Here is a 27,956-nt window from a genome sequence, read left to right on the forward strand (position 1 = left end):
AGAGATTCAAGAGTCACCTACTTACCTTTTTATCATTATACAAAATGATTTCAAGTAGGAAGTAGACTAGATATCACGGGAATCATTAATCTTTATAAATTATTGTGTAGAAATTATTGTGTATTACTACCTAACCACAAGTAATTTCAGAGTATGGTGATGATCACTAAAAATATATTTGTAAACATTTACCAAGTAACAGTATAGAAAGAGACCTACCCAGTCCTCCAGCAGGATTTTAAGAGTGATGCTTGGAACACTTATGATTTGTGAGTCAGTTTTCTAGTTTCATGTCTGTGTCTGTGATAAAATGTCCTGACAAAAAGCAATGTAGGGAAGGAAAGAGTTTCTTCATCTTTCAATTCCAGGTTTCACTCCATCATTTTGGGGAAGACAAAGGCATACACTCAAGTAACTAGTTATATGACATCATAGTTAAGAGCATAATCAAATGGATCAAGGCTACGTGCTTGCTTCTCCCATGTAGCTTTTTCCTATCTTATACAGTTTAGGATCCCTGTTAGGAATTGGCGCTGCTCACAAGGGGTGAGTCAATTATCAGTTAAGATAATCCCATATTATTGCTCACAGACAACGTAGGCTAGATAATCACTCAAATACTACTCTTTTTCCAGTTGATTCTAGATTAAGGCAAGTTGAAATTAAAAACTAATCATAACAGTGGGAGGCACATGATTTTTAACGCAAACATTTGGAATTCAAATCCCTGTCATCATTCAAGCTATCTATCATAAAACTGAGGCAGTCCACCTTTTATATTGAATGAGTGTTTGCATTTTTATAAGAAGACACTTCCAGGAGATTATCTCTTCTTTGCTAACAACTGCAAAAAACACCCACTAAAGAAGTTTTTACAAATCTCTGGATAAACAGAGTGAGAAGTGATAACCATTTGTGATGATTCTTCTTACATCCTGTATACTTTTTCTAAGCGTATTTAACACAGTGCAGGAAAAATTAACAGTCATGCCATCTACTTATTGTATGTCAAATGCAGTATATATTGTGTATGTAATAATCCGTGAGTGTGTCAATGAATAAATAATCCAATGAGGGTATTTAAAATATTAGACATAAATTACCATAAGGAAAGGTAGAAATAAGAAAGAATTAAAGAAAAAAAGAAAGAATGAAAGAAAGAAAGCTGGAAATCCAGAGTACAATTATTTGCTTTTATATGTATGTGCGTTTGGTGTGTGTGTGTGTGTGTGTGTGTGTGTTCATGTCTTAATGGGTAGATAAACAAGCATATGTGATCAAACACATAAAGGCCTGAAGTTGTTTATGTTTTTGTTTCTTTCATTCTTTTAGAGACAGACAGGGTCTCTTTACAGTCCGGGTTGTCCTGGAATTTACTATGTATGCCAGGATGGTCTTGAACTCACAGAAATCCACCTACCTATAACTCAGAGTGCTTATATTAAAAGTGTGCATCACCACTTCTGACTTGGGTGACCTTTTTAATTGTTCTCTCCTTCACTTGTTGAGTCATGGTCTGTTAGTAAACTCAGAAGTTGCCAAATCTAGGTAGTCTATCTAGCCATCTTATGTCAAGATCATCTGTATGTACTGTTCAAGCCCTAGGATTACTATTGGTTGCCATACAAACCTAGTTTTTGATGTGGATTCTGAGGATCAGAACTCTGATCTTTAGAGTTGCCCAGCAAGCAACTTGTTCACTGAGTCAACTTCTCAGCCAGCTCTCATTTTGTTATTTTACAAAGTTATCATAACTTAGACAGAAGAACATTAAATTGTGTGGTTAGGGAAGCAGGAAAATCATGGAAGAACTAAGTAAGGGACAGTGATCAAAATATATTGTATTAAAAATTTCAATTAACAAACAGACTACAATAAATACCTTAACCCACACCATATAAAAACCCCATATCCTGTGTCTAATGTGCTCAAATTTTCTGCTTACTTGCACTTTAGTTGTTATTTTGTCACACAACTTTAAGCCAAATTCTTCACAGCCCAATTTTCTATTTCTGAGAAGTGGAATGGTAAATCAACATTTCCCAAAATATGTCCTCCATAACTCTCATTTAGGGAAGCTAATTTTGTACAAAAACATTTCTATGGTCAGTAGTTTGGAATGTGAGGCTAAAATACCATTAAACAAAAATGTTTTATTAAAAGACTCCCAAGAAACTGTTGACATGAGAAGGAGTTTTAAATCTCTCAAAACTGATACAGCAGGCAATGCTCTTTAGAAAACAAAATTTCCTGTGTTTTCCCCTTCACTTGCTCACACTAAGTTAATGAAAGTGATGCTTTAGTAACATATGTTATGAGGTTTCAACCAGGAGATCACCAACCTTCATCTTCTTCCCATGTATTCTACTATTGACTTTTCCTGGGGAGGAATAAATATCTGCTCACTGCATATAGGGCACTGGAGACTATGCAAAGAGGCTCATCCACTCTAGTATATTTTAGTAGATCAATGCATTTATTGGTATTACAAGAACATGGATTATTCCAGGGTTGTGCATCCCAGAAAAGCACACCACAGCAGGTTCACAGGAAGCTGTGTCTTTGTAGTTTTCTACCCAGTTTCCAGGTATACCCTTAAGAGAGTCTCCTTTCACAGCAATTTCTTGATGCATTCCTAATCTTTAGAAGTAATCTTGTGAATCTTGTCACTTTCTGATCCATGTAAGTTTCATCAACTTCCTGAGTCATTATGAGCTTCCCTTTCCCTTCCAGGAAAGATTGTTTTAGTTCAGAAAAAAAGCTACACATTGAGTATACTATTAACTACAAAAAATAGCTACACATCTTTCTATACTATTTTATTAGTTTCCTATATTTTTCAAAAATAATAAAGTAATCAATACATAGGAACTTTCAATTATTATGTATATCTTAAATACTTAAACTTAATTTAACCATCGAACTTTCCCCTTTATTCTTATTGGTTATACCATAGGTTCTGAATAAATCATGTATCTCTACAGTCATAGTGTAGGGATTTATGCCTCTGAAATAGTTTGTCTTCAAAATTCAGAATCTATTTTGGACCATTTCATTGGAACATTACTTAGTGAAGTTCTCCATTCTATCTTCTTCTCTAAACTAAGAAAGTGACAACAGGTACACACAGGTTATAGGTCACTTCCAAGCTCCACTATTCACTAGCCTTATCATTGAGAAATAAGTTTACATGTCTCAGCTTTTTTGTGTTGATGTGTGAATGAAATTCTTTTTATGTAAGTGATATGACAAAGAATTCATTTTCCTAGATGAGCCACTCAGAACTGAGAAATCACTGGCTTTCTCAATAACCTCATAATTTTGTTTAGTTTGTTTTAAAGATCATTCTGGCATGCTTTCCTTCATTTGTGCTATACTACAGAGTCACACAAAAGATGCATGGTAGAGAATTGGATTTTTATAGTATTTTAACAGAATAGCATCAATTGTGACACTTATCAGAAGAATTAGATGTAACGAATCTTCATCGGACAATAGCCATAAACATTTTATTTGGTTATTAATGGACTTGCAGGGTTTTTTGTTTTTGTTTTTGGAAGTCTTTTTTTTCCCCAGCAAGGAACATAGATGAATTCATAGTACGGTTCAGTCACAGAACGTAAAATGATTCTCTACCTACACATTAGAGATTGTTTTGCCAAATATCACCCCATAAAAAATTCTATATAAATTTAGATGTGAGAAGTGATCTGAGTCTCTGAAATAGCCATAAAACTTTAGGAAGAATGCATGCTTAGCAAGAAGTAGTGATTCAGATATCTTTGTATCATTCTACATCATTCACTTCCCAATTGTTTAGTTAGATATCAAGGGTGGTTCTGATTCCTTGTACGCATTAATTTACTAGTGTTGTCTGAAACATTCAAATTTTCAAAATTTTGTCATTTGTCCCAGAAAAAAAGAAATTTCAGATTGTTGTGTTTTAAAAATGACAGTTTCAGAGCAAACTGACAATTATGTTTTCCTAAAATACTACTTGAATTATCAACATTTCCCTCAATACATATTTTAGAGATTAATAAGTACTAGGTTTTACAAGATGCCAAAAATGGGAAAACTCCCTAGCCTAGATTGAATGCACAAATATTACAGTCCATGGCATCCTCAGTTCTCTATGAATTATCACTAGTTTTTAAGTATGTTTTATTCAAACATGTATCCTCTATCTTTGATTTCAGGTGTAGATGGATAGTTGTTGCATTCTAGAGACACCAGAATTTAGGACATTTTGTCTTGAATTTTACAACTCTTTGTTGTTGTTGTTAACCAGTTTTGATGAATTTTTTCATCTATTCATAAGCAATGTAATTTTATGAGAAGACATGCCTTTTATATAAAAAAGCAAAACATTCCTTATGTATAGCTAATTCAAAAGACTAATTATGGAATCTACTTAACTTAAAGCAGTCATGATAATTATAGAATGTTAAAAGTTAGGAGAACATACTCTTAAAATAAAGTTAATTTCATGGAATTTGTTCTTAATAAGTTAAGTGTTGATGGCAAGTTCTGACTTTACACAAAGACACTGAACTTTTACTTTCACACTGTTGGTAAAAAAGAATGAAGATCCTATAGATATGCTTCTTTAAACAATATTTTACTTAAAGTCTGTGTCTGTATATTTTGTCTGCATGTATGTTTGTGCAGTACCTGGTGACTGGGATTGCCAGAGGCAGGTAAGTGGTCCCTTGGACTTTGAATTACAGAACGTTGTAACCCTCCATGTATCCACTGATATCTGAATCCCAGTCACCAGCAATAGCAGTGAGTTGTATAAATTGCTAAGCCTTCTCTCCATCCATCTGCTTTTTAAGTACTCTGGACATGCCTTTACTGGCCCTAGGAACATGCTTCTGTGGAGAAGAGAATACTTTGTTGTTGGGATCTGGAAAGTTTCACTGTTTCCATGTGAGTTTTATATTGGCTTTGTGAAATGTGATGTTTATCATTTCTGGTATGACACATTGGGTAGATAATTTCCTCCTTATAACGCTCTGCTCTCAAAAAATGTATCAAAATTTGCCAGGTGGTGGTGGTGTACACCTTTAATCTCATCACTTAGGAGCAGAGGCAGGGGGTCTATGTGAATTCAAGGCCAGCTTGGTCTATAGAGTGAGTGTCAGAATAGGTTCCAAAAGCTATACAAAGACAGCCTGTCTCAAAAAAAGTAAATAATAAATAAATAAATAGAATAGAATAAGCACACACACATACACACACAAATAAAATAAAATAAAAACATAATGCAGAGAATGTTATGCTCTATGATGGAGGTCAGGTGCCATTGTCCTTGAAAAGAGATAAAGCTTTTCTTACACTAGGTCTCTTGTTTTGCTTCACAGGCATTCACATTTTGGTATGAAAAGAATAACAAATGTTAACGGATTAGGCCATTCCCAGGCAGAATTCTTCTTCCAGGGATGGCACTGTTTGTAGTTAAAGATTCTTCAATAATCTGTCAGAAACGGGCTGTGCTGTGTAGAGCTGTTCATTTCTATATCTCATTTTGGATTGATGTACATGCACTTTTATATCCTTCACTTCGATATAACATTTGGCCTTTCATGTTCTCAGTTTAAGCTACAGGGAATTCAAAGATATTTCAAAGTGTAATTATACCAATCTGCATATAAAAGGCTATATGTCCTACAGAGGGTTTTATGAAAAAGGAAATGCTTTCAAAGAAGAAAATTAGAAGTAATTCCCACAACTGAAAGTCACCAAAGTTAATGCATATTTCATTTGATGAGAGTATTTTATATTTTTAAGCCAATATATTAATCCAGAAAATGGTGGGGATTTGTGTGTGTGTTGCAAGTGAGTGAAATGATGAACAATAGGGCAGAAATGAAAACTGAGCAAACCAAAGAAACAGTGCACATTATATATCCTGTTTGGAAAAATAGACACATCACACCAGAAAAGTCAATGCTTATAATACTGCAACAGACAATGAGTTTCTCAATTATCTATTGTCTTAACTATCTATTGTTGCTAAACAAGACTCCTCCCATATTTATCTCACAGTTTGTGTTGTTTGGAATTAATGCAGCTCAGTTAGTGCCCAGCTGAAGTCTCTCAGGCGATTTTCGGTCATGCTGTCTGCTGGGGAGCCTTCTTATCTGAAAACTCAAGTTGAGAATTGGCTGCTGAGCTCAGTCATGTGGTTGGTTGCTTGCCTCCATCTTTCGTCAAATGAGCTTCTCCACGCAGCTGCATCCACAGCGTTTCTGCAGACAGCACAAGAAACAAGCAAACAGTATACAAGGAACTTCTCAAAGGGGAAACCATAGATGCTGTTCTATCCTGATGTCACAGAGCTGTCCCCTGCCTCCTCCCACTGTGATTTCTCAAAGCTGGTTTGCTGTAGTCCACCTGCCTTCAAGGAAAGGTTTGAGTAACAGAGGCTGTCTCCCTTCATGTGTCTGTTCATGCAAAGTCATTGTTAGCCTTTTATAAAAAACAATGAAAATGACCTTTCAAGACAGAAGTCCTATAATGATTTTAAACTGAAGGAGCATATTGTTATTATGTAAACAAACTCTTCAGTTATGTTTTTTAAAAACATATTTCTCTTCAAATTAAACTTTTGGAATTGGGAAAGTCTCTTACACTTAAAATGATTTAAAATGATATGATTTTTGAAATTCTTTTATTTTTTAATCTGTTGAGGGGGAATTAGCATTTAAGGAACCTCAGAAAAATAATTGTGTGATTCTGAAAGCTAACAAAGTACTTAGCAGAGAAGTTGAGCAGCATATTGTTATCCTAGTCCCAAACAGTAAACTGTGTCTGTATGTGCCAATTCTTAATTACCAGCTCATTAACACGCAGGTGTCAATTGCTGGTGGCAAAGGCAATACCCACATGGCCTAGTTTCTGTCATGCACAGTGTAATTAAATTGACCTCCAGTGCTCAAGCTTGCTAGCTTCCTGTTCCTATTTAGACACTAATCTCAGGTCCTAATCAAATTCGAACAATATGGCAAATAAACTAATATAACGAAAAAAATTGCTATTTTGTGCTATTTTTAAAATGAATCTCCATATAGAAAAATAACCTTAAAAAGAGTTGTCTAAATAATCCCTGATGCTAGATATAACAAACAACAAATAACACTGTGCATCACACATACTGATGTTGACAAGGCCAGTCTATATTTGATAATAAGGGTATCATTGCAAAACACAAGGAAAAATAAATTACTGTAAATATGGCATTTAGGTAAATAAAATTATGTGTGGTATGGTTTTCATTGCTGATATGTAATAGAATGTGTTTTTTAGTTTTACATTTTGATTATTAATTCAAATGTTACTCCATCTCAAACATGTCAACTTTCCAATCAAGCCATATCAATATTAAAAGCTATATTAACAGGTATTTTATATCTGAGGTTTCAAAGCTATGAGGGGTAGGATTATCTCCTGATGACATTCTGTGGGTATCACAGGGGTTTGTTCTCTATGGAAAAATTTCATGCTCAAACTTCTGGATAAAGAATCAGGAAAAGTGAATTTTTGTATTAGCCTTTCTTTGACTTAAAGTTTTCCTAATGGAAAAAAGAAAACAATTTAAAAAGTGTGAGAAATCACCTCTTATATTTTGAGACCTTTAAAGCATGGTTGGGTCTGCCTGACATAATAATATTGACACAACTTAATTCTTAGTGACAAAAGGAGAAGAAAGAAGACATGAGATTTATTTCACAGGAAATCCCAAAGGCTCAGAAACTGATCTAACAAATAAGTTGAAGAATGAGAGTGAAACCAAACCAAAACCAGGATTTAAAAAATGCCATTAAGAAGTCATTAGACCTTCCAGATGCACTTATCTACCAGCTCAGGTAGGTGATCAAGTGTTCACTCTAGTTGGAAGAAAGGCTTATCCTCTTGGAGTGTAGCACAAACAGTGCCGAGATTGGAAGACAGCAGGCACATTTTAATGTCTGATCATCATACTGGAAGTCTGGATATTCAGTCTCCCAGGTCTCTTTTCCCAATTAACTCTCAGAGCCCAAGGACCAGGGTTATGTTTCTAGGTAGATGATCTGAAAATTTTTCTCTCGAATATCTAACTTACTTAAGGAAATATACCTAAGCACAAAAATGTAAATTCTCTAATTAAATGATTCTGCTAAATGCTTGTATATACTTACATACTCAATAAATGCTTTTCACCGATAGGTTACCATTTAAATTTTGCTGTAAAGATGGTCAACTGATGCATTTCTATCCTTTGGAATTACATCCAAAATTTAATATATTCCAGGAAAATCTGTGCCATTGTATTATCTGTGTTTATATAACAACTTAAGGATAATTCCAAGAAATATACAGTTTTCATTGAGATATCTCTCATCTATACATTCAGGTGAATAGGAAAAATGATTAATGTGAAAAGAGCTCATATAACTGTGTTAAAGATTAGAAGGAAAACTTCTTATAAATAACATGTAAAAAGTAACGATAAACTTTTATGTCCAATGGGAGGTTATACTATAAGCATCCGATAAAATGGAAATCTCGATAGAAGACTAGGAGATAAGCATTCAATAAACAGGATCAATATTATCTTAGAATGTAGACTTTGAAAATGGGTTAAAAAATAACAGAAGTTAGTAGAGGAAGCTGAGTCTCCAGTAATAAAGATTCTATGATGAAGGAAAGTAAGCAAAGACGATGAAATATTCTCAAGAAAAATTTTTAAATTTTAAAGGCTTCATATGTAGCTTCCAAGAATTTACCAGGTTCCTTCAGCATTAATTAAATTAGATATACATCAAATTTCATGATATTATGAGCTTTCATAAAGAGATTATTCCATACATTTACAAAGGAGTTTGGAAACCTTCAGAAGGAGTTGACTGATGAAAATATTCTACTTTGGAAGACAGCATGTTGACCCTTCTCAATCTAAGAATGGAGACTTAAGGGTGACAGGTGACTCTGGTTCTCAAAAAGTCTGAGGATGCCCTGTTCTTGTGCTGTTGGATTCAAATGGTCCTTCTGACTCTCAAGCATTTTATCCTAGTTACCATTAGCTGTCAAACTGACACAGCCTAGAGAAGAGAATCTCATCTGAGGTACTGCCTATATCACACTGGATCATGAGCATGTCTGTAGGGGATTGTCTTGATTGTTATTGATATAAAATGGCAAAGCCCATTGCGTGAGGCACAGTCCCTAAGCAGGCATTCCTGAGTTATATACAGAAGCTAGCTAAGACTTAGTGTGTAAGGCAGCAAGTAGCAGTCCTCCATAGTTTTGGCTTCTAATTCTGTTTTTAGTTCTTGCTCTGACTTCTCTCCATGATGGTCTGTGACCTGGAAGTGTGAGCCAAAACAACCCTTTTCTCCCTATTTTGCTTTTGATCAGGATGATGTATTAGTAACAGAAAAATAAAAACTTAGGACATGTAACAAAAGTCCACACCCAAGGGTACCCATAGCCTAGACATACATGTGTATAAACGTCAATCATATGTCTACATAAACCATTCTGAAGTAATGTTACAGTTCTAAATCTTCTCAAACAGTTACATTTTCCTAAAGTATAACTGAGTCTGTGTGTGAGGGATTGCATCTGTGCACACACTGGTGACTTATCCTTGGGCATTATGTTTACTTACTTTATGAGTAAAGTACATCCCCAGCCATTCAGTCATATTTTCAAATAAAGTTGGCGTCCTTGTCCTAGGCTTTTGTATCTCAAATTAAATGTCGTGTCATGCAGCTAGAATCTGGACTTAATTCCTATGACAATAAACATCTGGACTTTGATATAATAGTAGTATGCAACATGATTTTTGGGTCTGCCACAATATTATAATATTAGATAATGGATATCATTACGTGTACCATATAGAACACTTCTCAATCACTTGAAGGATGGAGATTTTATTGACAGCGATGATGACATCTACTTCATTTCCCAAAATAGACAATGTTAGGTTATATATGTGTGTGTGTGTTAACAGGTATGTACATTCACACATACATTTTTGAATGTAGGAGCTATAAGTAAGCATGACTTGTGTTCTGTCACTTTCTAACTTATTTTTTGAGACAAAGTCTCTCACTTAACCTAAAACTTCTAAATTCAGCTAGACTTGACTTGCTTGCTAGTAAGCCCTATGGATTGTTCTTCCATTTCTCCCACAGTTTAGAGATTACAGGTGGGCACCAACTCTCCTGTCTTTGTGCTAGTGACCAAATGTAGGTCATGTTTGTGTCACAAGCACTTATGTTCAGAGCCATCTCCATGGACGCAGCAATGTTGAGCTCTTGAAGAGAAAAACCAATCAAATTCCATGTGCCTAAAGTATAAATGGGATCAGTTCTGACTTCCTTAGAGAATCACCATTCAAGTTTTGGATTGAGAATAGATACCATTCCCATTGGTATCTATTGCCTACATCAATGGCGCATAAGGCTCTCAATTGTCTTTGATTTCAGTGTCAAAGAACACCTATAAAATACATGACTTTGAAGACCTTGTTTCTACATGATCTTCTTCCTCTTGATCACTGACCTACTTTTCATCCTATGGAGACATTCCTGATTTCTAGAAATCTCAGTTCACTTTCAAGTTATAAATTCTTATCAAGAGCCTTGATAACTAGCACAGTCAAGAGGGCATACAACATTATTTTGCCATTGTTTACTTAATCTTGATATTTAGTGCCCTAGCCAAATAGTTTGGTTTCCTTCTTTGTTTGCTTGTTTTTACTTTTGCTTTTTTCCCATGCGAGCGGGGTGGGGGTGTAGCACAATTGTTTCTTCTTTCTCCAGAACAGAAATGACTTCCTCATCTGAGTTTTGGGAAGACTGTTTTGCTCTGTTGCTGAACCATAGTGACACTTTGTGGTGTTTTGTGTCCTCTCACATGTGTCAAGAGTATATGACTGACATCTTTCAGTCTTTCTTGTTTGCCTATGCAGCATCAGGTACACGTGGTATCTGCTCCCATAATTTGTTGGTAGGATTTCTTCATCTGACTATTGGTGTGATGTGAGTGGTTGACACTTTCCAGAACCCTTTTCATCCTTTCATACTTTGTGTATTTCACTAACTCAATTGAAATATCTTCAGTTCACTTGCACAGAATTTAACTCGGATATTAAAACTTTCTGTCTTGGAGAAAAGCTCATTGAGAGAAAGCATATTTGCAGGGAGGTAAATAATGGATGATCTAAGGCAGTGGTTTTTAACCTGGGGGTCTTGGCCCCACAATGCCTATATCATATATGGTATATATCAGATACTCACATTTCAATTTGTAACAGTACCAGAGTTACAGTTACAAGTAGCAACAAAATACTTTTGTGTTTGAGTCATCACAACATGAGGAGCTATATTAAAAGGTAACAGCATTAAGAAGTTTGAGAACCACTGGTCTAAAGGAAAGAGGAAAATCTGCATTTTGCAGTGAAGCTACCAAATAGAGTTGCTCTTGGTGTTTCAAAAAAGAACAGACACAGAATGGAAGGCCAATTTGGTATAGGTTGACAATTCCATAAGAAGAGAATGCACTAGATTAAATGTGAAATTTCTGGTCAGATTCTTTGATGAGTTGACCAACATTAATCTCAACATTTTATCCATAATACTAGAACATGGAGAGTAACAAAGCCCTGCCTTGTACTACAATACTGTTCCTGGGAAGGTCTCATTTAAAAAGAAAACACGCAGAAATGGTATCAATTTCTACTGAAGGTGTGGAAATGAGGTGTAATGGTAGATAGATTCAAAACTATGAACAATCGATATTTTTAAGATATTTAATGAAAAAATACTTGAACTCAAATTAAAAGGAAAGATAAATAAGCTTTATAAATGTTAAATCTTTTATTTTACTAACATTTCTTTAAAACAGTTATGTGGTATTTTGTATATGTTGAGAAAGAAGGCATAGGATTTGTCTTCCTCTGTGTCATTTTCTTTCATTCTGGCCAAACATCCTGTCTTCTATGTACTCCAGACAAATTGTCCAGATGTTAAAAATTAAAAATATTTGAAATTGACAATTGCATATACAAAGCCATTTCAAAGTAAATATGATTCATGACACTAAAATTTAAGTAATAACTGTCAAATATTACATGAAAAAATCATCAGAATGTGAGCTAACTACTATCATTTGCTCCCAGGATAAAACTATGAAATTGTTTAGTGTTGTTAATATATTTTGCCTTACTGATCTTCTTGAATAGCTTGTTTAGTAACACAGTAAATTTTAACTGAAAAGAGAAAATTGAAAATCAGTTTTGCAAGGAGGATTATACTCCTGTAGGTACATTTTCATTTCTTTTATGGTATCTTATTTAAAGGAAGCTCAATTTACTTCAGAAAAGCAAAACCCTCATCTTCTACTCTGTTCTGCCTACATCAGACAGATGACCATCTACCAGTGAGGCACTGGGGACCTACTGGTCTTCTTAAACGTCTTCACACTTTTCCCATTTCTCCTATTTTCATTAGACTGGCCGAAAGAATAGTATATTATAATGTTACCCTGGCAACAAGTTCATAATAACGTTAAAATAGGACAATGCTTTTATCTTATTAAAGCAAAATTGAATGGTGATTAATTATTTTTAGTGTTGCTTCCATTATTACTATTGCATGTGGTAATATGATATGCTCTTTTCTACAGAAGAGTAGTTAGAAATCATTTCTTTTGGTGGGCATGAGAAGGTGGTCAGTGGGTGTAGTGCTTGCTGCACAGGCATAAGGACATAAGTTTGAGTCCCAAGAACCCACAAAGAAGTCATCACAACACATCAGCTCTTAACTGCAGCACTAGGAATAGGAAGTGACAGATCAATCCTTGGAGCTGGTTGGCCAGTCAGCACAGCTAATGGGGGAGTTCCACATTCAGTGGGGGACCTTGTGTAAAGAAATAAGATACAGAGTGAGGAAAACATCCTATGCTGTCCTCTAGCTGGAACATGTATACTTTCACACACAAACATGCACACAGCATAAAAACAAGAATGTATACTCTACACAAATACACCAAAGTTGTTTCATACAATAAACGAATATATATTATATTGATTCTCTGTGCTTGACACTTGAAGTTAAAAACCTCTTAATGTCCCTGTTTCATACTACAACATTATTTATATCTGGAAACTCACTTCCATTGTAGAAGCAATACCCGGATTCAGCGACAAATTTTTAATACTATCAAGTGACTTTATCAAGTACTACAGAATGTTTCATGCTTCTACATGATTTGCTGGCAGTGTCACACAATTTTCCATATATTCTGTTTATTAAAATTGCAAGTACATTGTAATTTAGAATAGGTGTGTTGTCTTTGAAGTGAGTAATGTTCTCAGACTTTTTCATTGACATGCTGGGAATTTGACCATGAGCATCCCTCATACTAGACAAGTGCTTTACAACTACACTATGCTTCCAACTCTATATACACTTTTGTGAGTTTATAAACCTCTGTCAAACAAACAGTGCTAAAAAAGTGAAGATCTATGAAGAAATTCTGATGAGATAGTTTAATATTATTGCATTTTAAAATACAGTGCATAGCTTCCCTTTAAAAATTTATTGAAACATACCATATTCTTTGACATGATTCTTTGTTATATTTGAACTAAAATCACCCAATCGGTATGTATTTTCATTAACTTTACATTTTTATTTCTGTCTGTCTTTCTGTCTGTCTGTCTGTCTGTCTGTCTCTCTCTCTCTCACACACACAAACATACACACACACACACAAACACGCACAAAAAGTCAAACATTCACATTTCAGATTTAAACTTACTTGGCATGTTGTAATGTCTATTACCATGCTATGGTCCTTGTAAATCATTTTATAAATGATGGTAGTTTTCAAATAATACCGAAAAGAAACCATCAGTTTTGACATTTATTTCATGATATTGAAAACCCTAAGCTTACTGACAATGAAAAGCTATTAAATACCTTGATATTTTGATGATCTAAAGACTAACTTGTGCTTGCTAAAAACCCCCTCCATCATAACCCCTTCCTGCCCAAGAAGGAATTTACTAAATTCACAATATAACATCAAAGACAACACCAAGTAAGCAGGCTCTTACCAGGTAATGGACTGCCCACCTGCTCAGGCCTCCAATTAGAACTATCAAACACTCCAATTGCATCAAACTGATATTAAAGATCGCATTAAGTAAATTTCAAAGTGAATAAAAACACACAAAGATGATAATCATATTTAAGAATAGTCCTATCAAATATGCACTGTTCCCAGTACGTATCCAGAAAGACCATTGACATCGAAGGAGTAGCCCTGATTCATTCAGATTTCTACATATGTAGTGGTAAATCATTATTTTGGAGTTTTTGAGAGATGTGAAGGCAGAATGGCCTTCATATAGAGGTGAATTTATTTCTTGGTCTGCAGTTAAATTAAAAGGCAAAGCTCATGAGTGAACACCCAAAGAAGTCTAGACTCACCTTTAGGTTTTGAAATTATCCTTCCTTAACTGTAACTCTCCATTAAGCTGGGAAGCTTTCCATTTGTAGATTGTGTTCTACAGTGTTTAAAATCAATGACAGTGACAAAGTACTTAAAATAATTATAATTATAAACATGATAATAATAAAAAACTACCTACAGGTTAGCATTGTGCTATGGATTTCCGATATAGAAACTCACTTAATTCTGAGAAAATGGCCTATCATTAATAATACTTATCCATTTTGCACAAAAAGTAGAAATACTATAAGATGTGAAGCAACTTTTCAAAATATATTCCCTCACTTTCTACTGTATGAAATAGTTTAAATTTGAAATCGAGATCATATGTTTCAGTCAATGGCAGACATTTGGGGGAATGATTCAGAGCAAGAATGGTATTTTGCACTATGCCCTGTTTTACACATATATCTGAAGCTTTTAAGGATGAGCTATTGACTTCAACATGCATGACACTGTTCTGGTTATATTCTTATTGCAATTTTTCTTTATATATTTTCATGTTGCCATTATGTTAAACTAATCTCACGATACACTGATTATTTTGATCACATGGTTTTCATCATTTTATCATCCTTCATTTCCTTATAATTTGTTTTGTTCCTAAGCAAATTAGAATTTTCTCAGAGAAAATGTAATAACAGAAACGTATGATTTGTGATGTCCAGAAAGAGGTCACTTAGTAATAAATTTTACCTGTAAAATATGTTTTCTTTACTTAATTGGAAAACTAGTGATATGGTCTTCACAAAGATGAAAGTAGAGGCAAGAAGGGACATAGGCAACCCATAATTATTACTAATGAAATTTTACAGAGAATCATCATCCCAATTCATTCTTTCTATGGTACTGAAAGCAAAACAAACACATAGCCCTTTATTTAATACCTGATAAACTGATTCTTCTGTGTTGATTGTGTGCAGGTTGAAATAAAGAAAGTCAATTACACAAATGATGCCTGAGACTAAGAAACACATTGCTTTTTCCTTTAGCTCCTTGAGAGCTAAGTTTCTATAGCTAATTTAGACTAGTCTAATATTATATAAAATGTACCTCTATTATGCTTCATGCTTTCTTGTCAGATAATAATACAGACGGGAAGCTTTTCTTGTGTTCCCACGAACTTAATGAAGTGATGGGTTTCTCTTGTTTAAACCAAAGTGCTTATTTTAATGCTTGAAGGCACTCATATTTTGTGTACAATTTATATGTCAATGTTTGTGAATGCAATATTATTTCAAAAGTTTGAAGTTAAAATAATCCAGCACTAATTAGAAAAATGTAGACTTAAAAGGTCTGTTGGGGTATTACTAAGACTCACGTGGAATTGAATGCCTACTCTCAATCTATAAATATGACAAAATTCTTCAAAGTCTAAAATATGCTGTTTCCAGTGTGACACAATTTTGAGCAGATGTCCCTTAGACCTTTTCTATTAAGACTAAGATTATTAAATCAATAGCAGTCATTTTATACGTAGGGTCACGTTTTGCTGTTGATGGTTTTATTCAAAGCTCCCAATAACGTCAGTGGAAGATCCATGAATGGAAAGATGGCATGATATGTATCCTAGTTTTATTGATTTTGTATGTATACAGCAGTATAAAATAATATATTACATTTACACGCATTTTACTTATGTATGGTTATAGCATTCACAGGAACAACACTGCAATTAAGACTGAAACTCATCTGTTATAATACCCTGTTTTCACTCACAGATAATTGTCTCAGAAACGTCTGCAGAGCTGAAGCTCCCTGCCATTCAGCTCAAGGACATAAGGATGTTTGGGAAGTGCGAGTTCTATTTTCCAGAAATTTTGAAGTTGCATGTGAAAATGTAATATTTTCTGCATCCAGAATGCAGAATTTTCACACTACTCAAAAACATCTGGAGAGAAAAACTTCAAACTAAGCATCTGACGAGTTTTCAAGAAATATTTTTCTAATTTTACAAATACTTAAAAAATAACAGTGATTAGAAATGCATGCATGCACACTAAAAGTATTAGAATCAACGTCATATTATTGCCTGCTATACTCTGGCGGCACACAGCTACCAGCATTCTGACAGAATGCTAAAATCTAAAACCTAAGCCAAGTGTTTGCAGAAATAATTTTCTACTGAACAGTTTCACAGATTAGTGTATAAGAGTTTTTTCTGATATCTCAGAGGGCTATTTCTTCAAGTACTAACAATATACAAAATAACTTTACTACCTCAGGATGTAAAAAATACTGAATTTAGCAGTTTTCTGGTTTTCCTTGTTAAAAGGGGGAACATAAAAAGGATGTTAATGCAAAGCCTTTACCACTACAAAATTAGACTTGAAAAAGACCACAAAAAGTTGCAATATGAAAAAAATGTATGATTCCAGCAAAATCATGTAGTACACCAATATTGAAGTATTTGTGATTTCTATGGGTATTTACCCCACACATAGATGTATGAGGGGAAAAACTAAACACAATGACAAAAACAATATCGGTGTCTGTCCATACCATAAATACCTTATTTATCTTGGCAAACAGTCATCACATCCAGTTTGGTCAACTGGACTTCGCAAGATTCTGTGGTGATATCAATGCCTACTTGTGTCAGCCTATGTCAAGAACTGCAAGGGACAATTTTCTTCCCTTTCATGAAAAAGCAAATTTCAAAGCATCTGAAGACAAGTAATTGTACAACTAAGAAACAAAAGAGAATGAATAATGAAAATGTTTATATTTACTACATAATTCCTAATACATATTTGATAAAGGCATTGCATTTAATATTTTCCTAAAATTAAATATACATATTTCCTAAAAAGGGTGACACATGTATTTACTGACATTGTTGTATCTTTTAATTAATTGTGGTGCAATATTTAAATGCTTGATTTAAGGTGATTTTACACAATTATGCTCACAGATTAAAATTATAATCTAACATGTGGATGAAATACTCCTAAAAATTGTCATTTGACATACCATTGAAACCATACAACACTCTTTCCACAGGAAAATTGAGTTTTACTGCTCTAAAACTAAGGAGACTAAGGAATAAATTCCATTTTGTTATTGAAAATGTCTTATGAATGAAACACTATATAATAATATTGTTTCCCTTGAACATGTACACAATAAAGACAGAGTCCATATTAAAATGATCTTATTAAAGGAAAACCTACACTAACTCTCCTCTGTGGGTTGGAAGCTACTTGTAGTATTTCATTACTTTCTTGTTTCACAATTCTTTTTTATACTCTGTCATTGAAACATAATATCTTAGCCAGTTTACTAAAACTGTGTCTCCACTGTAGTTTCTGATTTATTCTGCATGAAATAATAGATAGATGGTACTAGCACTTAATATTGTGTGTTTAGATAATTTGGTTAATCAAATTATGTATATATTGGTGGAATGATGACACAATTTAAAGACTACAAAACAAATTACTCTAGAGAGTTTCTCTGATATATAAAAATAGCTAACAACAACTATCTGTGAGAAAAGGATGCTTAAGGAATATTGCATATGACATTAAAGAGTTTAAAAAGCATTTTAAATCAAATGAATTCGTACAACCATTTTATGTGAAGAGAGCATAAAATGATGAATGTGGATCTTAACCCATGATTGTAAATTGAAGCAAAAGTGGTTTTAATTAATGTTAAGTAATTCAACAAGAAAGCCATTTTCTTGATTTAAGAGCAATTAAAAAAACAAGCCTTTTTCCAGTTAAATTATATATAACATTTTCTTACTGAAATAGTCTATTATGTAGCATGCCATACGTTTAAGAAAATACTGCTACTGCACCCAGTGAGTGTATGTGCTTTTGTAACTCACATGAACGATTGTTTTCTTTTTCAAATGGTCCCCAGGGACAGGAATATGCTTATGCTATGTTGTGATAAGCGAATTGGCATGATTACATATTAATATGTATTTTGAAATCATCAAAAGAATGACTGAATATCACTCCAAACAAATATACGAAGGTCAAATGACTACATGAATGAATTTTAATGATAAATCTTAATTAAAAGTCCATATAAAATTAGATGGAACTCATTTGGTAAGTGTTAAGTTTTAATCTATTCCTTGTCATTGTGTAGCTCAAACTACCAGTGAGTATATAGTCAGATGAAAATAAAGGTTAGCACTTCAAAATGAGCCTATAATTTGGGCTGAGAAACTATCTTGATAGCATTCTAGAGACTTTTTAGAGGGCAGTTAAATTCATTCCATGATTTACTTGGATGAATATGTCATACTCTAATTCCTATCCCTCCCCAGTTTCAATAAGCAACAATCGACAGCAGAAAGAATATGTAAACTAAACAAAAACACGTATTTCTGAATTTAATAATTAACCTTGTTTACATGAAGGTAAAAGACAAAATTAATTTTTCAAGGCTGACCAACGAAGAATATTCTCATTAATAAAACACTGACTACATTTAAGCTGTAAAATTTCACACATAATATTGAAACAGTAATGTATCATGTTTCTATCTCCAAATTTATTTAACGTTTTAAATTTAGAGAGCTTTTTATATTTCATTTTTAATACGTACCAGCTCTGAAATTTATATTTATGTACCTCTATATATTCATATATAGAGTTATAGATTTTTATTCATGTTTACTTAAGAGTCACAAAACTATGTAAAATAAAATTCTATGTGAATTATATGAGAACGTCTTAAAATAGTAATCTTCAGTTACATATTTTACACCACAAAATGTACAGACACTCAGATATTTTTCCTAACAACAAATACAAGAGAATTTATAGTTTCTTTATAAAAGCCTTAAATGACGCTAAATTCAAAGCCATGGAAATAGAATCAGAATCATGTAGACTGCTCGATGTTTTGAAACTACTACATCTCTGTGCTCCGCCTGACAGTATTAAGAGCTACATCTTTGGCATTGAAAATTCACAATGAGTTCTTGACAAAATTTTGCAGCTTAGAACTTCACTTACTTTTAAAGAAAGAAAAATACAGGGTTGAGTAAGGTATGAAACTTAGGACAAGCTATTAATATTTTCTCTCAGTTAATCTTAGGGACCCTGAATTACCTTTTATTATATTGTATGGTGAGGGCTGTATGAATTCATTTAAAAACCAACTAATTTGTACCACATCTTAGGAAAATTATATAATATAATATATATTTTATATTTATTTAGAAGCTTTGAAATAGTACAGTAAACACTTTGCAACACGGTGTATAAACTACATTTAGAATGTCTTTGATATTTTGTGGGTCTTTAGAATACAACATTTTTTTAATACCCCACGGATGAAAAGAACATAGTCACATCTCTCTTGTAAAGTTGGGATAGGTTGGGGAACACTTGCTCACACAAAAATAATATAAAACAGTCAAGTTTAAAACAGTGATATTGCATTTATAATGCACAAATTTCGTTTATCTTGATGACTGGCTTCTCATGGTGAATATAAACATCTAAAGGGCTCAGTGACATTTGGAGAGAGGGATAGACAGTGCTGTAAACAGGCACACACTGATCGGAGAGGCAACGCCGGTTGCCTATGGAGTTTCTACAGTCTGCACATTTCAACTCATTTCTCAGGCCTGCTGAGAGCAATTAGGTCCTACACGTGGCCACGATGACTCCGCTGGATATCTAACACTCAGCTACACACAACTAACTGGATGGCCAAGATAATGAAGTTGAAAAGTTGATGCTTTTGTTGGTCGACTCTGTGCAAATCATACTGCTTCACGTAAGCTGCAGAATTGACTAGCATATCCTTTTCCGCGCTGTGAAAAAGAAAGAAAAATACTCTAAGAAAAAGTGGTTGATGTTTGGAGTTCAGAATTGCACAATACTGCATATGAAATCATACAAGAGGAAACTCGGGGTAACCCAGTGTTGGACCCATGGTATGTCAAACAGGTGGAGCAACATTCCAGTCTCCAGTAGTAATTGTTTGGCATTGTGAAGTTCATATTTTTGATATTTTAGATATCCACTGTGGATGGGAACTACGTATTTAATATAGCAATCACATATTAAAATTTGATTAACTGTAGAACAATTCCTGTTTCAATGTTTGTGTATATATACTCAGAATTTAGAAAAAAATCAAAGTATAAACATTATATTGCTAGAACTAGTCTTTTAAAAATCTATGAATAATTTTATACATAAATTTACTTCAGTAAACTTTAAAGTTATGCACATTTTAATCTAAAACTGTAGGAAATTATTTATGGTGTTCAAAACTTCAAAGATAACTCACATTCTGTAGTTTTATTTTACCTCATTTTAACATTACATAATAGATATTTGAATATATAATTATCTAAAGTCCTTTCTTGGTATATGATTTTTAACCTGCTTTGTTCTTAAAAAGAATCAGTTTTTCTCATAAGGAAGCTAATAGCCAAGTGAGATAAAATATATTATCTCATGTTTCCATCCTATAAAATATATGTTAAAAAAACAGAGCCTATATTTAGTTGTATAGATTTACGTAATTTATTTTACTTAGTAGCAATGTTAAAAGATATTTGTTCTTCTTTATACATAATTTTCAGACTACTTGACTTGAAACAAATCAGAACAGTAATATAGCCTTTAAATCAGCATCTGATTTGGAAAAAATAGAAAGATAAGCCAAATATTAAAATAATTCAATTGAAAACAAATCAAGCATATATATATATATATCAATAAAAACTAAGGATTATATTATAATGTAATAGAATTATTTTGGTCTATTTAAACTTTTGTCTTTCAAACATAGTTTAATATGTTGATCAGTTTAGTTCTCTGATATTTCTACTACTTTCAAGTAGACGGTCTATTTTTTCAGTTGCTTTGCCTGATTTTTATGCATATTCTTTCTCAAAAACTCAGTTTCTAATCAGTAAGGCAGTTTGCACATTTTCAACAGTCAACACACATCCCAGCTGGAACTCTAAATAGCAGGCACTCCTGTGGACAGAAATTAGATCCAAAGTGAGGATATGTACATACTACATAGTGACAAAGCTGGAAGTTGACAAAAACATTTTGTTTTTTAATATGATGATACGGTGATTTCCTTTATCTCATGGATCAAGTGTGGTACATGTAACATTAAACCACAAACCGGCTATTTTTACATGTGTAGTGATATGTCAAAAACAGTGTCTTCTATGCAAATAGAAATAACTCCTTCTAAATCCAATTTTGCTATTCTTTGTTTAAAACTCCTGTTTGCCTCAAAAGCCACAGAGAAACCCCTCTCAAAAAAACCAAAACCAAACCAAACCAAACAAACAACACCTCTTGTTTGTGATACTTGGGAATTCAAGTAACTATGGTATGGTTTCTTTATAAAATTCAGAACTGAAAATCATTTAGCGGACTAGACTTGTACAGCCAGAGAAATTATACAATGAATTTGAGCAAATCACTACAGTGACCAGATCACATTCCTCATAATAAAATTATTCCCACTTTAGCGCTCTCTCTCTCTCTCTCTCTCTCTCTCTCTCTCTCTCTCTCTCTCTCTCTCTCTCTCTCTCTCTCTCTCTCTCTCCTCCTTTCCTAGAGAAATTTTATTCCAGGAGTTTAAAGACAAAGGAACTCAGTAGCTCAGGACTGTTATTTTCAACATTCAAACAAATCACTTTGAGGAAAAAGTGCTTCTTACATTAGCACAGAAATGAACCTATGGGCAAATACTTTGATTACTATAATGTCATTTATTATTAGATTAAAATATCACCGGTAAGGAAGTTACTGGAATAGATAGTTTATGTTCTGAATACAAGATAAATGTATTGTGCATATGGTTCATGGTTACAAGAGTAGCCAAAATTTTTTTAAACTGTAAATAAAAAACTAAGCTCAATAGGTATATTTTAATGGGTTCTTTGAGTTGCACACACATACATCTCTCTACTGCAGCTCTTGTATGTATATTTATTTTTAATTATTTTGACTCCTCTTACACACTTGTTGAATAAAACACACATATTTTCAAAGTGGGGAGGGCAAAGAAGAAATTCTGCTGACTGTTCCTGAAGATGTGGCCACACTCATTTTATTTCTACATGATTAAGAGGTGTGTTTAACCTTGGATGGTTATAATTAAGGGCTATTGTGTGGATTACAACACAGGTTAAGAATGTGGTATTTTAAGAAAGCAATGGCATTGCATAGTCAGTGATAGACACAGTGGCCATACCGGTGTTACATTTTAACGATCCTTGCAGGTGTTGTTTCAAGGTAGGAAGAATTCATCATATATGATGATGTTCTTAGCTTTCTGATATCTTCTGTACTTCAACAAAGCAATCAAAGCCTCCTTGGGGAATTTCTCCTCTGGCTTTTCATTTTTCAAGTGCATTAAAAAAACTATCCATCAGTATATGCATTGAATCAGTTGCCTCACACTGGATAATGTTTTCTTTAGCTGTGATCAAAGTATTAGGGAATGGTTTATGCTTCTTTTACATTCTTTAACTGCATTTTTATTTTTTCTTAGGGAGTCACAGAAACGCTTCTTTTTGCCACACGTAACTTGACATCTGAAGTAGAGATGAAAAATCATTCTGGAGAATAAATTTTCAAATAACTACTACTACGATTTAGCAAGCAGTTTTTAATGAATTGTGCAACAGTCTGTGTTTTTCCTTAGCTCTATAACCCTATTACCTTTCATAGTTTACAAAGCATGATTTTAAATTGTGGAGAATATTAAAGCATTTAGATTAATTAAATTGTTCATTAAACTGATGAAATAATGATTTAAAACTTACTCACATGCATGTTATTATATAATAATACAACTATCATAACTAACAGAGTACATGTACTGTATAGTTGCCTAACAGAAACTAAGTATGTTATATATTTAAAACATAATTTATAAGTTAAATGGACACATTTCAACATTTGCAAAGCTAGAAACATAATTGAATTGCATGCCTTATCACAGTACAAACCAAAGAACCCTAAAAAATAAATTATGCTATTATTATACTATTATACTTGCGAAGCAGGGTGATCTGTTTCTGTAGAAAAAAAACCCTTCAAATATCTCCAATGATTGAGACCCCACTGCACCAAAATTTTTACAGAAGCTGAGATCAGTCACCTACTCAGAGCTCATTGAAAAGTTTAATGAGCCTCACAGTCAGGACACTCTTCACACATAAAGGGAATCTAGCCTGTGAGAGTCTGAGCCCATTACCCCCTGTGGGAGTCTCAAGCACCTGCCCTCTGTTCTCTCTGTAAAAGCACATCATAAACTTAAAGACAGTTTAAAGGTAAGCTTCCATTAGAGATTTGCCCAGTTGAATAATCAGGTCCTTTAACTTTCTTGTCTTATTTTTTGAACTACTTATGAGGAATCTCTTTTATAATTTTTCTAAAGACTTTCTTTCCCTGTGTTTAACCCTATGTCAGAAAATGAAGGACAGTAGTGTTCAAATGTTAGTGGGGGCAACTGCCTAATTTTCTCTTGTGACTTCCCACCTGTACACATTCATATTTTATATTTTGTGTATTGTGTATTGCTATCACCATATAGAAAAATACAAATCAATTTGAAGTTGTGTGTGTGTGTGTGTGTGTGTTTGTGACAATTACATGGACTTAAGGTCTATTTTTAAACAGCAGTCTTTATTTAATATAATGTACTTTTTTAACCAACGATAACATTTCCAGTCAGAATAAAATTGATTTTACTTTTAGTCTGTAATGTTGACTTGATATCCTTGCAAGGTGTGCTTTATCCTTTTTTTGAGCTCTGTGATTTTTATTGTGGCTTGATAGCAATAAGTGACAATGCAGTATATGTGAAACAGGTGCTTCTCTGAAGACAGCATTAATATTACATATGTGTAAAGTTTCCATCTTTTAAATTCTTTGAAATGCATCTCTGAAACATTCCTCTAGAATATTAATGTAAGAAATATCTGGAGAGTACAAGCATCTAATTTTAGTTGACTATTTCATGTGCAAAACATTTAAGCATCATTTACACTTAATATTTAGTGAACTAAAATATGAATTCATGGATATTTGAAAAGGTAAGAAAACTGTAAATTACAGTTCCATGAAGCAGAAGTATACAATAGAGAATGTATATAAAGGATCATTTCTAAGAGAAGAAAACCTTTGGGAAACTCACTTTCTTCCACACTCTGCCTAGAGCAAGCCTTCACTACCAAGGTACTTCCAGGTCTGCAACAGAAGCACCATATATAATATAAAGAGACCGATTAAAAGGGAACCTGGACTCTTAGGGAAGTGCCTGGACCCTACCCTGAGGGAAATGACAGACTCTAGATATCCCCTATGAGGAAGGAATTGGCAATAGGGTGGGAGGATGGGGAGGTGTGGGAGGAGGGGAGGGAGAGGGAACTGGGATTGACATGTAAAACAAGCTATTTAAAATTAAAATAAAAATTAAGGCTTATTTTATAAAAAGGGAACCTGGGCCCCCTTTTCTGAACTAACAGAATATGATCAATGAATGAATTTATTTCATAATCAATAAGATAGCTTCCAATTCAAGTAAAATTACAGCCATGTAAACTCCTGGATTTATTGCTGGCAAATTTCTCAATCCAATTGACCGACTGTGTACTTTTATATTAAATTTTATTGTTCTGAAAAGAATGTAACACCTTAATGAATAGGAGTGTTTTCCCATTATTCATCAGTGTAGTATTGTCACCAGTCATCATAGTCATACATTTTTACATGAAGAACTGAGTACTCCAACATACCACAGAACCCTTCATACTAGTGATCACCTCTAGATAGAGAACCCATCAGACATACCAAGTTTACAATTGTCTCACACTTACTGTCTATGTGACTTACTGCAGCTGTGTTGTCTACTTCTAATACTAACACACTCATTATATTAATAAAAAGTGTGTTATGACAAAAATGAGTGATGGTACATTAATATCTTTTGACACTGTATTTGCATGAGGTTTCTAACAAGACACAACAGACATGAGTATCCCATCTAGCAATACTATGAAAATATGTCTCATAAAGTAAAGTATTAAACTAAAATGCACTATTTATAAAATACTAAGACAAATGTGTATGCATCAAAAGCTATGGATGAGAGGTCAGATTTTGCAAGAGGAAAATCAGACTATGGCCCTCTTTGATGCTTGATGGACACCGGGGTAGATTCTGAGAAAACTAAAAGTTAAAGTTTCTTTTAATTAATTTAGAGGCTGACTTATTATTAATACCTGCCTATAATTCAGTGTATATTTTACAAAATAAAATGTATGTTTCTTTCAATGACAAACAAATGTTTTTTTTAAAGTTTCCTTAGTATAATACACTAAAATATGGAAAATTTTGTACATAGATATGTAGAAAAATTATGCACACTCAAAATAAATGTCTGCAACTTCTGAATACAATTTACCCAGTGCACCTTCCTTCAAAAAGCACAAGGTATTAATTCATTAGGCTAGACAAATGTGGCTAATTTAATACAACTCGAATTCTAAAAGAATATTATGTTTGTTTAAAGAATAAATGGTTTTTAAAAACTATTCTGGTTGGGCGTTGGTGGCAGACGCCTTTAATCCCAGCACTCAGGAGGCAGAGGCAGGCAGATCTCTGTGAGTTCGAGGCCAGCCTGGTCTACCGAGCAAGTTCCAGGACAGCCTCCAAAACAATACAGAGAAACCCTGTCTCGTACAAACAAAAAACAAAACAAAAAAAACTATTCTGATAGTATTTACTGACATTTAGACATTTAGACACTTATACTTCAAGTGGTCTCTTCAAAATAATGTAAGAAAATAAGTTACTTCTTTGTAAGGTTGAAATTGGCATCGTTATTCACAGCAAGGGGCATGAAAGGTTTCAGAGTTAGCTTGATCATCTCAGTGGACACAAGGACACTACACCTTCAGAGAGCTTTGCATGTCAAGCATCCTTTTTACATGGCATTCATGACAACTTGTCAAAAACTATATTATTTCATGTTTATACAAAAGCCAAGCATAAATTCAGCATCACATGATGCAAAAATAAATGAGCATTTGAAAGTTTTGAAATGGGTTAACTTCATTTACTCCTGGCTCTGAATTATTACCTATAACTTGCTTTCTTGAGCAAGGGAGTTAACAACAATTGAAGCACAACCTTGAAAAATTAAGCCATGAAAATGATTAGATTAGTAAATACAAAATTCAGTACAATATTACCAAGCATATTTTCCAAAAAGCCAGATAATACATATCAACAGAATTTGTGTTCTTATTGATGGTAACTTATTATAATGATGATTTTGGACTGCTCAGTGTAATTTGATTAAGCCTGTATTAAACAGGTAGCAAACTATTAATATTCGGGCAAGCTCAGAGCAGATTTGAGAATACAGAGACATTGGAAGCTGAGCACAGGAGGATACATTAGAAACATCCCTAAATGAAGCAGGTTAGGGATGCCAACACTGCAATATTTCATATGCCTCAGCAAGGTTGCCAGATAAAGCAGAGGGTGCCCAGTAAAAGCTAGGTCTCCAATTAGACAGTGAATAGTATGTCAATACACACACAAACACACACACACACACACACACACACACACACATATATATATATATAATTTAAGAAGTTGTCTACATGTCTATGCAAATCAACATTGAGGTACTATGCAACAAAAAAGCAAAGAAACAAATTAAATCGCCCAGATTTGAAATCCATATTCAATGACAGATGATTATCACAAATGAATATATATAGAGAGAAATATAATGATATATAAAATTTGGTCATAAAATTATTTTTATGTATTATTTATTATGTTAATGCTTTAGCCTGGGACTTTGAGTGATTTGTTGTTTTATGAGATATAACTTAGTTAATAAGTGTTCTTTTCTTTGCCTTAGAAACATGGTTTTCACTTACCTTTTCTAAAATGTATGTCTAAATACAAACTTTTAGCTTCAGTTATATCCTATATTCACCAAGTCATACCCTTATGTCCTTTTGAATCAATCTCTCATCAAATAATAAAAGACTTGAAAACTAGTATTCTTGGGAATCAGACAGGTTTCAGAGGTTTAAAATGTTAATTGCTGAAATAATGTTCTATCATACTTATTAAAAATTAAAGTTAATTTTAGTTGTAATCTAATTGGACAACAAGTTTAGATTCAAGTCATCATTTTACCTCTATAATTTTAAAGTGTATATTCAACTCAGGTTTATTTTAATTAATGCAAATATCAGATTTACAGCAAATTAAAAAGTTGTGCTATGCACTTAGCATCAGTGACAGGCAAAAAATTCCAAGTATAAATGCAGAGTTTATATCACTAATCATTCTTTGAACCAGAAATAGTTTCTGATTAATTGTATTGATATTGTGTTTAAGGACATGAAATATCTGTATTGTTAACAAAATTGGCTAGGGTAGAACTCAACAATG

The 27,956-nt window shown here is 33.4% G+C and overlaps 1 protein-coding gene across 1 annotated transcript in view; it reads right to left on the reverse strand.

Moving 5' to 3' along the window:
* Positions 1-2,455: 2,455 nt before the first annotated feature.
* Positions 2,456-27,956, reverse strand: part of Pcdh10 (protocadherin 10) — a 57,676-nt gene continuing 32,175 nt past the window's right edge. The window contains 1 exon segment of the mRNA XM_005069671.4: positions 2,456-6,254. Coding sequence (XP_005069728.1) covers positions 6,184-6,254 — 71 coding nt within the window. The 3' untranslated portion in view covers positions 2,456-6,183.

This window comes from Mesocricetus auratus, unplaced genomic scaffold (genome assembly GCF_017639785.1).
Source record: "Mesocricetus auratus isolate SY011 unplaced genomic scaffold, BCM_Maur_2.0 Super-Scaffold_100011, whole genome shotgun sequence".
Lineage (NCBI taxonomy): Eukaryota > Metazoa > Chordata > Mammalia > Rodentia > Cricetidae > Mesocricetus > Mesocricetus auratus.